Below are 13791 nucleotides of genomic sequence, written 5' to 3'. Positions count from 1 at the left end.
TTGGGTATATTTGGTTTTTGTTTTCTTCATTACTTCTATTACAGTAGGACAATGGAACAGACTGCCTTGGGAGGTTGTGGAAGCTTCTTCGCTGGAGGTTTTCAAAAGGAGGCTGGATCGCCATCTGCCTTGGATGATTTAGACACAACAAATCCTGCACCTTGACTGGGGGTTAGACTACATGATTCTTGCAGTCCGCTGTATCCCTACAGTTCTACAGTAGAACCTGGCTGTGGGTACCCAGAACTGAGGGTCATTTAAGATTTTCATTTCACTCAACAAACAGCCAGAGAGATAATTTGTTAATCATTGTCAGTGCATTTTGGGGATTAAAATCACATAACAGAGAGATAAAGCAAAGTCTTTGACTAGAATTTTTAAAAATCTCCACAGTCTAGTCTTACAGGTAGGAGAGTGTATTTCACATCGCTGGTTTACCATGGTTTAATGTAAAATCACGCCCTCCAGAAATGTACACACATCCTTTAGCAAAGGCTTCTCCGTGGGATTAGATAGAACTAGAAATAAGATAAGCTCTTTTCCTTCGCCAATGACACCCATTGCAAATGATCCAGCTCTTCACCCAAATCACGAACGAACAATTGGGAGACCCATGGAATACTCACAATTGGCCAGCTATTCAGTAAAGAAACTTTCCTAACTTACTTAGAGATGTTGTAATTGTTTTGTTTCTGATATTTACATAGGGGTGAGGGAGATAAGGGCGCAGATGATGTTCTCATCGATCCTTTCGGTCAAGGGGAAGGGGCCCAGGCATAGACATTAACATCCTGATGGTGACCACCTAGATGATGATGCCAGGATGACTGGCTTCCTTGACCACAAGATACTGTTCGGAGAAGGACTGCTGAACAAAGATGGAGTCCACCTCTCAAGGAAAGGGAAGAATATCTTTGGATGCAGACCTGCTAATCTAGTGGGGCAGCAGACAAAAGCCCACAGGTGAGTCTGTAACATGGAGACCTGGGTGAAGGGTTGGAATCTGGGAGGAACATGGGCAATCAAAGCTGGGACAAAGGAGAGTCTAGAGGGGAAATCCAATGAACATCTTAAAGGTCTGTATACTAATGCAAGAAGGGGATTAAACAGGAAGAACTAGAAATACTAGTGAATAATCACAATTATGACGAAGTTGGTATCACAGAGATTTGCTGGCATAATTCACATGACTAGAATATTGGTTTAGAAGGGTACAGCTTGTTGAGGAAGGACAGGCAGGGGGAAAATGGTATATAAAGATATACAAGGCACTTGCAGTGAGGCCGAGACAGAAGTGGGAGGCAGAGCTATTGAAAGTCACTGGGGCATGATAAAAGGGGGTAAAAAACAAGTCATGGTATCATTGGGGAGGAGGGATAGCTCAGTGGTTTGAGCATTGGCTTGTTAAACCCAGGGTTGTGAGTTCAATCCTTGAGGGGGCCATTTGGGGATTGATCTGGGGATTGGTCCTGCTTTGAGCAGGGGGTTGGACAAGATGACCTCCTGAGGTCCCTTCCAACTCTGATATTCTGTGATTGTAAGGGTCTACTATAGACCACCTAACCAGGAAGGAGAGATAGATGAGGCTTTTATTAAACTAACAAAATCACCCAAAGCACCAGACTTGGTGAGAATGGGGGACTTCAACTACCCCGATATCTGTTGGGAAAATAATACAGCAGGGCACAGATTATCCAACAAGTGTGTTTTTTATTACAGAAGGTGGAGAAAGCGAGTAGGGAAGAGGCGGTTCTAGATTTGATTCTGACAAATAGGGAAGAACTGGTTGAGAATTTGAAAGTGGAAGGCAGTAACTCAGAGAGTTGGTAGATAAGATCCTGTGGCAAGCAAGTCAATTGCACAAATACGACGTGGGAAATGACTACCTAGGAAGGAGTATTGCGGAAACAGATCTGGAGGTTAGAGTGGATCACAAACTAAATATGAGTCAACAGTGTAAAAACATGCAAAAAAAAAATCATTCTGGGCTTTATTAGGAGGAGTGCAAGCAAGACACAGGAAGCAATTCTTCCACTCTACTCTGCACTGATAAGGCCTCTGCTGGAGAAAACATAACCTAGGAGGAAAGATTGAAAAACCTGGGTTGGTTTAATCTGGAGAAGAGAAAACTCGGGGTGGGTCGGGGGGGAGAGGTGGTATGTTCCCCTCCTCCTATCTTCAAATATATAAAAGGTTGTTATAAAGAGGAGGGTGACAGTGTTCTTATCCACTGAGGATAGGCAAGAAGTAATGGGATTAAATTGCACAATGGACAGTTTAGGTTGGACATTAGGAAAAAACTTCCTAACTGTCAGGGTGGTTAAGCACTGGAATAAATTACCTAGGGTGGTTGTGGAATCTCCACCACTGGGGGTTTTTAAGGATAGGTTGGACAAACACCTGTCAGGGATGGTCTAGATAATACTTAGCCTTGCTTCAGTGCAGGGGACTGGATTAGCTTTGCAGCAAAACTGCTGTAGTGTCAATGTACATAAATTAATCCCCCTCTCCAAGAGGTGGTAGCTAGCTTGATGGAAGATTTCTTCCACTGACACATCTGCATCTACACAGGGTATTAGGTCGATTTAAACTACGGTGCCCAGGGTGTGAAATTTTTCCCAGCCCTGAACAATGTAACAAGGTTGATCTAATTTTTAAGAGTAGATCAGATCACAATTGCAGCACTGCATCTTTTAATCGTAATTTCAAGAGGAGCCAGTTTCCAGGCAGATGAGCTGTGACATAGTGGAGGGATGCCTGTCTTTCTCAGACTAATTAGCCCTCACCTCGGGGTGTTGAGAGGATAATAGGAATGCTGATTCAGGAAACTGGAGCTACTCTAATCCTTGCTTGAGGATCCACTGTCTACTCAAAGAAAGATCATTAGCATTAAGGTACAAGGGAGAGAATGTCTTCTTTTTGTTCTGTTTGTGCAGCACCTAGCACAATGGGGTCTAGTGAGTAGGGCAATGAAAGGGGAGTCATATGACTTCCAGCTTGTCACTTCTGCTATGTGCGTTTGTGCAAGTTATTTCACCTTTCTGTACCCCTTTGTCTTGTCTACTCAGGTTAACTCTCCAAGCCAAGGTACATTGTGAATGACCAGTGGAGTCCTAGTCTGAGACTGGGGCTCCTGCAATGGATGTTTTTTTTCAAACTAGAGTTAAAAACTGATTTGCAGGGAAATAAGTACCAGAAGCTGAAATTTCAGCATATTCGTGTTACATGTGCAATATTATGGATGGATGGCACTGGAAATAAGAGAGACCTCCTGGTATGTGAATGTATTTGGGAAGTCTTAGAGCACATCACCTAGGAAGAACTGGTTTATTAAGCACGTCAAGTTGGCATCTGTCTACCCGGATCTCCAAACTGCCTAGCACAATGGGGCCCTGATTCTCATGGGAACCCTGGGGTGCTACTAATTTTATTTTACTGTCTCTGAAATCAAACTCCTGCTGGGTGTAGTGAAAATGTGTTTCAGTAAATAAATGAGGAATAAGCTTTCTATCGTTTGGGCCTTTCTGAACTTGGTTTATGTTGCCTCCACTGCCCATCTAATGAGAGGGGGCAAACTCAAAACAAACATTGTCAGTATTCTTTTTCGAATTCCTTCAGTCTCCTTGGTCTGCCGGAGAAGATGGACTCCAGTGATGGTTTAGAGCAGTGGTTCTCAGTCAGGGGCACGTGTACCCCTGGGGATTTGCAGAAGTCTTTCTGGGGCTACATCAACTTATCTAGATATTTACCTAGTTTTACAACAGGCTAAAGTAAAAAGCACTAGTGAAGTCAGTACAAACGAAAATTTCATACAATGACTTGCTCATACTGCTCTATATCTGATACACTGAAATGTAAGTACAATATTTATATTCCAATTGATTTATAATTATATGGTAAAAATGAGAATCTGAAAAATAGTGTGCTGTGACAGTTTTGTATTTTTATGTCTGATTTTTGTAAGCACGTAGTCTTTAAATGAGGTGTAACCTAGGGGTACACATCACAAATCAGACTCCTGAAAGGGGGACAGTACTTTGGAAACGTTGAAAGACACTGGTTTAGAGGGAACCACAATTCTGGATTTTGTACTGAAAATGGAATAACTTATTCATATAAACTTTAGATCTTCAAGCAGCTTTAATAGCATGAGGAGGTCAGACCGGATGATGGCAGTGGTGCCTGCTGTCCTTTAAATCTAGAATCTATGACTGGATTTAAATTTCACCTCCAAAGACAAAATGTCTGGGTAGGCTGTTTCTGAATCCTTTATCTAGCCGAGTAAAACCTGTGCTGATTTTAGAGCAGTTGGAAGAGTCAAGCTTTAAACAGAAAGCTGGGCTAAACCTTAACTATAGTAGACCTGGATGTTCACTATCATTTGAACCCTCAAGACACTGTAGCTCAAACATCAGAAATTCATTGGCCAGGGGGGCCTATAAAAGCAGGCTGGAGATCTGAAACTAACAGTCCAAATGCAAGCTGATGATAGTCACACCCAAGATTTGCTTTAGTTCCTGGTAGAAAAAATTAACTCCAGTAGCCAGGTTGTGCAGCATATACTGATAGCAGAGAGCTAACAGCTGCTCTTTAACAGCGCCTACCAGAGCCACCCTTCCATAGAAAAGTCCAAAGGTTGCAGACTGTATCAGTAATGATATACCAGGATCTTTGATAGAGAAATCACTTTCCCTGTGACTCACTGGCATTTTTCATTCAATTACATTTGACTGGAAATAGTCAATGGCTAGTTAGGTTTATCTGCTGCTCCTACAGCACCATCTGCTGCCTACTCTGGGTAGTCCTGCATTTGTATCCAGTGTCTTCCCTTTGGAGAATAGGGTGAGTCTTCAGAGTCCAATCTTAAGAAGATTATTAATTTTACTGAAGCTGTAGCCTCCAAAATGATTTTTTTAATCCCCCCCCCCTTTCTACTGCAAGGTCTATTTCCATCCATTTCATTACCAGCGGGAGCAGAGGTTTGGCACAGCCATGACTTCTGCAGCACAAGCAAGACAGGAAGCTCTTCAAAGAAAAGCCATATCCTCATTTGAAGAAGCTGCTCCCTGGCAATTTGGGCTGCCTTAGGCCAGAGCCTGCATAGGGCCAGGGTGTTGAAGTTACTGTGATGTGCTGGACCAAGCTGCAAATCAAATTATTGACCCGGTGGAGTCTGCAGTGGGAGTCTCCATTGGGACAGCGAGACGGCGCTCAGTCTAATGAACAGTGCTTCTGCAGAGGGCTCGTTCCCGCTAGAGACACACAGCCTTGTTTCTGCTTGACACAAGGCACACACACAGTTGAATGACGGAAAGGTGCCTCAATGGGTGACAGGAGATCAATAAAACCCTGTTGCGCTGAGCCCTCCCCTGAGCTGAAATCTCAAAGTGGGTGAAAAGCGGCAAGCAAGTCAGTGTGACAAGCTGGATAGCTGAGATGTTAAAATCCTTGTTGAAAGGACGCCCAGAAGGGAGTCAAAGAAACGATGTGATGCAAAGGGAGTTTGATCTAAAAGACCCACTGACTACAGGGCTCAGGCAGCTCATGAGGCTACCCAAGCGTGCTAACAGGCAAATCGTTGCAAGACAAGGGAATGTGCTTTGATTGGGTCATTTAGATGAGTCCAGCTTCCTAACCCTTCTGGGCATTTCTGGGCATGTCAGCCTCACAGGGACCATTCTCGTCACGGTGGTCATCGCTATGGCCACCCATGCTGGGATCTGGGGCTTTACCTGGGGGCTTTCTTGCTGACCCTGGAATGGATATGGTGGGCTCAGACAAGGAAAGGCAGGCCAATGCCATCACCAGCGCCATGGTGATGCCCTGTACAAAGGTTCTTGTCATCCCCTCCCAGCATGACAAATTGCACCCTCTGTCTCATTCCTTCTTCCCCCATCTTGTCTTTTGGCCAGCACAGCTCTAACCTTGCAAGGCTTTGGGGCCAGTTCTCCAAGCAAAAAGCTGTCTTGCGCGGCCCAATCTCAATGAAAAAGATTTGTCTCCTCCAGATTGGCCAGAGGAAATTAAATGTAGCTCAGCCAAGCATTTCTCAGAGCAGAGGAGTAAAGCCAGATCCTGGGGTGTCTGGCAGAGTCTTGGGCCATGTACTTTGTAGCTTTCCAGCAACTGAACTGCCACCCAGGCAGGAGACAAAGCAGCATTTACTGCACTTTTTATCCCTCCCCTGTTAATTCTATGTACTGCACACCAGGACCCCATGGTTGTGCTAGGCTCTGTACATGAGCTCTGGGACCCTGTGAGGGGGTGGTCACAGAGCCTGAGCCCAAAGGCTACCGAGCAACTTTTAGTCCTGCAGCCTGAGCCCCACAAATCCAAGTCAGCTGACCAGGGCCAGCTGTGGCTGTGCCAGGGGTCTTTTACTGCAGTGCAGACATACCCCAAAAGCTTAAGCTCTCTGTAACTGTGTGTTTATCCTGTCTTGAGAGGAGACAGCATGAAACTTCGTGAGCCTGGCTAGCTCAGGTGGTAGAGCATCATTTTAATCTGAGGGTCCAGGGTTCAAGTCCCTGGTCAGGTGTAGGGGTGATCATTTCCCCCGTGGTATCCCCCAAGAACTTCAAGAGCAGCTCTTCAGTACCCTCCTTGACATTATTTTAGGGGGGAGGGATAGTTCAGTGGTTTGCACAGTGGGCTGCTAAAGCCTGAGGTGTGAGGTCAATCCTTAAGGGGGCCATTTAGGGTTCTGGGGCAAAAATCTGTCTGGAGATTGGTCCTGCTTTGAGCAGGGGGTTGGACTAGGTGACTGCCTGAAGTCCCTTCTAACCCTGATAGTCATAGAATCTCAGGGGTGGAAGGGACCTCAGGAGGTCATCTAGTCCAACCCCCTGCTCAAAGCAGGACCAAACCCAACTAAATCATCCCAGCCAGGGCTTTGTCAAGCCTGACCTTAAAAACCTCTAAGGAAGGAGATTCCACCACCTCCCTAGGTAACCCATTCCAGTGCTTCACCACCCTCCTAGTGAAAATGTTTTTCCTAATATCCAACCTAAACCTCCCCCTCTGCAACTTGAGACCATCACTCCTTGTTCTGTCATTTGCCACCACTGAGAACAGTCTAGATCCATCCTCTTTGGAACCCCCTTTCAGGTAGTTGAAAGCAGCTATCAAATCCCCCCTCATTCTTCTCTTCTGCAGGCTAAACAATCCCAGTTCCCCAGCCTCTCCTCATAAATCATGTGCTCCAGCCCCCTAATCATTTTTGTTACCCTCCGCTGGACTTTCTCCAATTTATCCACATCCTTCTTGTAGTGTGGGGCCCAAAACTGGACACAGTACTCCAAATGAGGCCTCACCAGTGCTGAGTAGAGGGGAATGATCACATCCCTCGATCTGCTGGAAATGCCCCTACTTATACAACCCAAAATGCCATTAGCCTTCTTGGCAACAAGGGCACACTGTTGACTCATATTCAGCTTTTCATCCACCGTAACCCCTAGGTCCTTTTCTGCAGAACTGCTGCCCAGCCATTCGGTCCCTAGTCTATGAACATCAGGGCCTGAGAGCTAATACCTCAAAATGATACTTCTTCACCAAGGACAATTGACAGCCTCTGAGAAACTGTCAAGCAAGAGTTATTCTCTTTGAAAAAGTTTAGAGAATGCTTGGGCCTGTGTGCAGGCAGGCATGTGTACACACACATATCAAAGAGGGAATTACACACAGTGATACACAGATTCATTTGATCATTTTTATGTAAAATGTTTAATGTATGTTCTTCTTTTAAAGCATTTAATAAAAGCTTGCATTGTCCCCTATGGAGCAAGACAAACTGCCTCCCTGGCAACAACACCCCAAACCCACATCCCAATTCATGTTGTAGAGCCAGAAGAGTAGTAAATGGGTAACCAGAAAGAATGCCCTCCCAACTCTAACTGATCTTCCCAGCACACCAGCAGAGGAATGTACTTCTCCAATGCAAGAGGGATCTTTTATTGTTGCACTATAACAAATAGAAAAGGAGACTATTTTAAGTACAAAGCAATATCTGAGGTTTTTATCTCACACCCTTTTTCTTGCCCAGCCTGTGATTTTCCCCCAAAATATCCATGCCTATGCTACAGTTTTAATTACCAACATTAGTTGTGTCTGGTCTGGAGTAACAGCTCTTTGTGACTGGTGTAACTTCATTGACTTTAATGGAGTAGCAGCTGCTTAGTTACTGTGCCAATTTTCAGACGAACCTGTCCATATTTTATTGGAAACAATAATGTTAAAGGACAGCCTGACAGCAATACTGCAGAAGATGTCCCTTTACAGCACACCAGCACAGGGTGTTAGGGGATGAGGTTCTTTGGCCTGGGTTCCACCAGAGGTCCCTTCTGACCTTAAAATCTGTGGCTCTATAACCATGCCTTGAGTCACAGGTAGTGGAATAGCCCCATGTAACAGCCTATACTCCTTAAAAGAAATGATACGTATTTTGTCTAACAAAAGCCATATTATTGAGAGATTAAAAAAAGTCAGAGCCTTTGCAAAGTATCAAAAATTATCACCACCCTTGAAACCATGAATCTAATCAACACAAAGGGCAAAAGAATGGGCATGTCCCATAAGCTGCAGAGCAAATGTGAACTAGGAAAGAGAACACATGGAAGTATGGTCACTACGCTATAGGAGGTCCTGACCCAAAGCCCCCTGGCGTTAATGGAAAGACACCCATTGACTGCAATGGCTACTGGCTCTGGTCCTTAAAGCAGAGTGAGGACTTCCCAGACAGTGCCCATCCAGCCCTTGGATTAGCTGTTCTCTTTCCAATTTAGTTTTCTTCCTACTGTATTCCCGTACACATTCCATCCATCTGTAACCTTTACATGAACAGTCAATTCTTTCTTAATTCCCAGGCAGTGTGGGGGCTGAGCCTGCTGCCAGAGAACAGGCAAGCTGATGAGTCAAGCTTTGCTCACATGGTACGTGGTCTTAATCGTGCTCTAGATCAGCGTTTTTCAAACTTTGAGTTGCGGCATGTCAGGCACTGGGTCGCTCTGGTTAAAAGTCCCATCAGTGGCACTGCTCAGCTAAGCAGGCTAGTGTCTGTTTCGACATCACACTGTGCCCCGGAAGCAGCCAGCAGTGGGTCCAGCTTCAAAACGGGGGACCACAGAGCTCTGCGCGCTGCCCCTGCCCGAGCACCGGCTCCGCATGCCCATTGGCTGGGTACCAGCCAATGGGAACTGGGGAGTGGGGGCAGTGCCTGCAGGCAACAGTCACACAAAGCCACTTGCGCACCTCTGCCTAGGAGCTGGACCTGCTGCTGGCTGCTTCCGGGGCACAGCGTGGTCCATGGTGCCAGGACAGGCGGGAAGCCTGCCTTTGCACCCCGGCTGCGCCGCTCACCAGGAGCCGCCTCAGGTAAGTCCATGCCCCAACCCAGCCCCCCAATCCCCTGCCCCTTGAGCCCCCCCAAACCCAGAACTCCTTCCTACACCCCAAACCCCTCATCCCCAGCCCAACCCCAGAGCCTGCACCCCCAGTCCAGAGCCCTGACCCCCTCCTGCACCCCAACCTCCTGCCCCAGCCCAGAGCCCCTCCCAAACCCCTCATCCCCAGCCCTGTTGGGTTGCAGGCATCAACAATTTTCTTCAACTGGGTCCCCAGAAAAAATGTTTGAAAGCCACTGCTCTAGATCTTTGCTGTCAAATCGCTCAGTCGGAAATACAGCCTGCAGCTCCTGCCCCCAAGGTAAGGGAATACAAAATGAACTGGCCCTGCTTTAAGCAGCCCTGCTGAGTATTCCCTGGATCACACTTATTAGCTCATTGAATTCACTGCTCTGAAAGTGGCCCCTGTCTGTGAACTTGTATAGCTCTGCGTTGAGCTCATTGGCCACTGCCTGCTGCTCGCTCCAGGGAAGGAAAGGATCGTCTGTGGAAGCAAACTGCACAATGCGATGACAGTTAGCCTTGATCTTCTCCCATTGCCAAGGTCGGTTAAAGTATCCTGAAGGGCACAAAAACAATTATGGAACAGAATGTAATCTCTCTGTAGTATCTTCAATGTCCTGTTTACTTCCTTGTAAATTTCCAGTGCAAACATTTCTTCTTGGGACCAGATGCAAACTGGGAGCAGTCACGGATTTAAAAGATTTCTGACTTTGCAGTGTCAAGCAAGCAGTCTCAGGTTTGGCAGCAGATGTGTTTGAAAGGACAGGACTCTCCTTTCAAATGATTAGTGAATGTCATGCCAGTAATTTAACTAGTTCAAGAGAAGGCCATGCATAGATCAAATAAGATCAACTTACCGCTCTCTCTTTCATTCTCATCTCCCAAGTCGGAAACGTAAGCAGACACTAAAATAATTGCATACACCTTGTGAGTTTCTGCATACCTGAGGGGAAAAAAGGAGCCAGTCACTAAGCTGGCTGTACATCATTCTGGTACACAATACACAGTTCCTGTCATTTTAAGCAGTTTGCCAAGTGCTCACAAACACCTTTGGGAGATGGTTTTTACCTTCTAATCTATCAGTTAAGAACATGAAAAAAATCCAGATTGTTTTTACATTTAAAGGAGAATGAGAAGCAGGGAACAGCAGAAGCCAAGACAGTAACTGATTGAATCTGACGGCAGGGCTTTACAATGTTCTTTCAGCAAAGCTGGGGTGATGTTCATGTAAAAGATTTGGACAAGTTACAGCTACAGGCAAGTCACCCAACGATTTTCAGATGGATCGTGTAATGCCAGAGCACCCAAACTATTACATTTGATTTAGCTGGGGGTGTTTTATCGTGGCATTGTCCCCATTGTTGCATGTCCAGTTCTTCAATGGCAGATAAGAGGTCCAATACAGAGCCAATCCTGAATCCCTTACTCCTGGTTCTAATCCCAATAAAAGGATTCTACTCACGCTGATGCCAGGGGGGTAGTTTTGCCATCGATCTCAAGTCAAGCAGAACTGGGATCATTAGCTTAAATGGGCCTGTTCACATTAGAGTGTGAAACATGAAGCTCTATGCAATGTCTCCTGTACTGTACCTCATGGCGGCAGCAGCACCAGAACTATGTCCAATAATGATAGTCTGCTCATCGCAATGGAGTTCTGATTCCATGAACGGCAGCCAGATTCTCTCTCGAGCTGTAACTGATTTGTAGAGAAATGATTCAGTTGCTGTGTGTTTCCTTATCTGGCAAAGGATGAGCTCTTCCCCTCCTCCCCACCCCGGCTAGCATCTCTTTCAGGGATTTTCTCTCTAATTCTCAGTGTATTTAGTGCTTGTGAAAGGGGTTAGGGTAGCAGCTCTGGAGACCAAAGGCCTGTTTATCTCCAGTATGCGTCAAGTGTACAAGGAATTTGCAGCTGTGCAAATTCCAGCCACGCTATCCCACCAAAGTGCTTCCACATGGAGCTGCCAGGTGTAAGGGTCAGTGTGTGGTTTTGCCAACAAAGAGACCAGTCCTGATGGTGGTGGTGGCGTTGCGGACACCAGTCTGCTGGAAACTGGGCTGAGACAGAGGCTGTCTAGTCTAGAACTACTGGCAGAAATAGCACTCTGGAACGTCAGCCTTCATGAACACTTCCCCATCGAGCTCTCAAGTTTGCTCCAGCTCATTCGGGGCCCTGTGGAATCTCTGGGGCTTGCCGGACTTAGTCAAGCATGTACTGTCTAGGCACGAGCAATGTTTTGCATCACAGTATGTGCACGTAGCATTCAGAGGAGCATCCCAAGCCCTCTTCCCATTAAAGCATTCGAGCAGGCTATGCACTATGGATCTCATTGAGGGCTGGGGGCGCAGCAACTCCCCAAGCATGAAGACAGCACTGAGATAATGAATATTAGCCTGCACTTTCTGGAAATATTGAGCATGGGATAAGGCAAAATAAGGGGACAAGAAAAAACAGACTTACTTGGGTCAGGCATATTTCGAAGTATACACTGGAAACCAGGTATCTGTGTGGAGAAGACCAATGATTGCACTGTCAAAGGTTGCGCAGTCCCTTAGCAAGCAAAGTTAGCCAACTATTGCATTGCTCACTTTCCTCCAATGGGTCTTCGGGATTATAAAGAGGGGCCTTGCTACAGTGTGTCAGGTTGAAAGGTTAAATGCCTGGGGAACATGGAGAAGAGTGAGTAGCTAGTATTTACCTAGTGCTTTGGAAATGTAAAGCACTGTTCACACTGCGAATTATTATAGCCTGGGTGGAGAGAGATTGAGGATTCTACAAAATTCCTCATTTGAATGACCAGCAATCTCTCTCAAACATACCTTTTGGGGTTCTCCCTTGGGTGACCAATCACTGCACTCTTGTGCTTGCATCTCGCTAAGAGCGATCCCTTATTTCTGTGCTAACTTTCTCCTCCATATGATGTCAAGTGACTGACCTTCATAACAGAAATACCCGAGTGGAATTACAGGGAACCAGGTGAGAGTCCCTAAAGGACCAATAAAACATCACACTCTGCATCCTTCAGGCATCATTCAAATCAGCGTGCTAGATCTTCCCCCAAAAGGGAGCTCTGAATAAGCCTGGGGGGGAGGGGGGAGATGTTATACAACAAAGACAAGAATCACAGAAAAAGTCGCTTACTTCTAATGCTGAACAAGGAAGTTTGTTAGAGTAAGAAAAACAATATGAGCTCTCTCTCTCTGCTTCAATGCAGATTTTCTGCCTAGACCAGAGGTTCTCAAACTGTGGTCCACGAGCATCATTCAGGTGGTCCGTGGACAGTTCCCTCTAAGGTGCATGCCTGGGCAGCCACACATGAGAGAAGGAAGGGACACCCACCTAATTAGTGGAGCCATGCAGGCATCGCTCCACTAATTAGGTGCCTGGACCCTGGAGAAGATGCACATGTAAGGTGAGGTGGTGGCCTTGGGGGCAGAGAATAGGGAGTAGGGGGCAGTGGGGTGAGAAGAGGGTGTGGGGGGAATTTGGGATGTGCAGGGCTGCAGCAGCCAGAGAAAGAACTGACTTCCCCCAGCTCCAGGGCTGCGGCTGCTGGAGATAGACCCCGCTCCTTCCCAGTCCCAGCTTGAGGGCTGCTGTGGCGGGGGAGAGAGGGCACATCCATCGCATTAGAAAGGTAAGACTACTGATATTAAAATATGAGTTGTGTGCTTTTATGTCTAGAACAAAAAAGTTAATTAAGTTTTTTTTATATAGCACTTTTATGCAAAGCACTTTACAATAGTTAGCTAACGGTACAAACAGCATTTGGAAAGATCATTAAGTGGTCCGCCAAGACCCTCAGCAATTTTAAAGTGGTCCACAAAGAAAAGTTAGACCCTTCCCCAGTCCCCCTCCTGCTTACCAACTGTGGATTTAAAGAAAGGGAACCTATATGCTAAACTTCACAAAATGGAAGCAGAGACTGGGGCACACAGCTTGACAGGGAAAGAAGCCAGGTGGCTGATCCAGGGTGTTCCAAACAGCTGGTGGGGAGGAGAGTCAATAAATACAGTCAGATCACTCCTTTTGTCTCACCTCCTCCAGTCTTTCCCACACCCATCTGTACCAGTTGGCTTTCTCTACATCGCCTGACCCGTTCCCAGGCACTATAACAGCTCTAGTGGGAAGAAGCTGCGGCCGCACCTGGAACATGCTGCAGCAGGAAGAGCGGAAACCCTGTTTCAAGCCGGGAAGAGGGGATGCTGGGAAATGGAGACGGAAAGGAGGCATCTTGGGAGTTGTAGTTTTCTTGGTAGAAAATCATTCGCAGTGTGGTCGTTGCTGTCATTTGTCCCTCTCTGAAATGAGCTAATTTAGAAGCCCCAAAGCACAAGTTTCAGGAGACAAAAGCAACACATCAAAGACCCGCAAATCACAATGGAAGCT

General features: G+C 46.2%; 1 protein-coding gene across 1 annotated transcript; it reads right to left on the bottom strand.

Annotated features, from left to right (window-relative positions):
- Nucleotides 1-9560: 9560 nt before the first annotated feature.
- RBBP9 (RB binding protein 9, serine hydrolase) lies at nt 9561-13650 on the bottom strand. The gene is made up of 5 exons (XM_039528453.1): nt 13441-13650; nt 11863-11905; nt 10992-11097; nt 10259-10344; nt 9561-9957 (listed from the first exon to the last, which is right to left on the bottom strand). Exons 1-5 carry the CDS (start codon nt 13633-13635, stop codon nt 9731-9733), a joined length of 657 nt encoding a protein of 218 aa, XP_039384387.1. The 5' UTR covers nt 13636-13650; the 3' UTR covers nt 9561-9730.
- Nucleotides 13651-13791: the final 141 nt, after the last annotated feature.

The sequence above is a fragment of the Mauremys reevesii genome, linkage group 3 (assembly GCF_016161935.1).
Source record: "Mauremys reevesii isolate NIE-2019 linkage group 3, ASM1616193v1, whole genome shotgun sequence".
In the NCBI taxonomy this organism is placed as follows: domain Eukaryota; kingdom Metazoa; phylum Chordata; order Testudines; family Geoemydidae; genus Mauremys; species Mauremys reevesii.
This window is presented reverse-complemented; position numbering and strand designations above follow the sequence as displayed.

Coding starts and splice junctions, on each gene's coding strand:
- RBBP9 (XM_039528453.1), bottom strand. CDS start 13,635: ATGCCTCCTTTCCGTCTCCATTTCCCAGCATCCCCTCTTCCCGGCTTG. Junction 11,906..13,440: donor TGTGGGAAAGACTGGAGGAG/GTGAGACAAAAG, acceptor TTCTCCACACAG/ATACCTGGTTTCCAGTGTAT. Junction 9,958..10,258: donor TGAGAATGAAAGAGAGAGCG/GTAAGTTGATCT, acceptor TGTGCCCTTCAG/GATACTTTAACCGACCTTGG.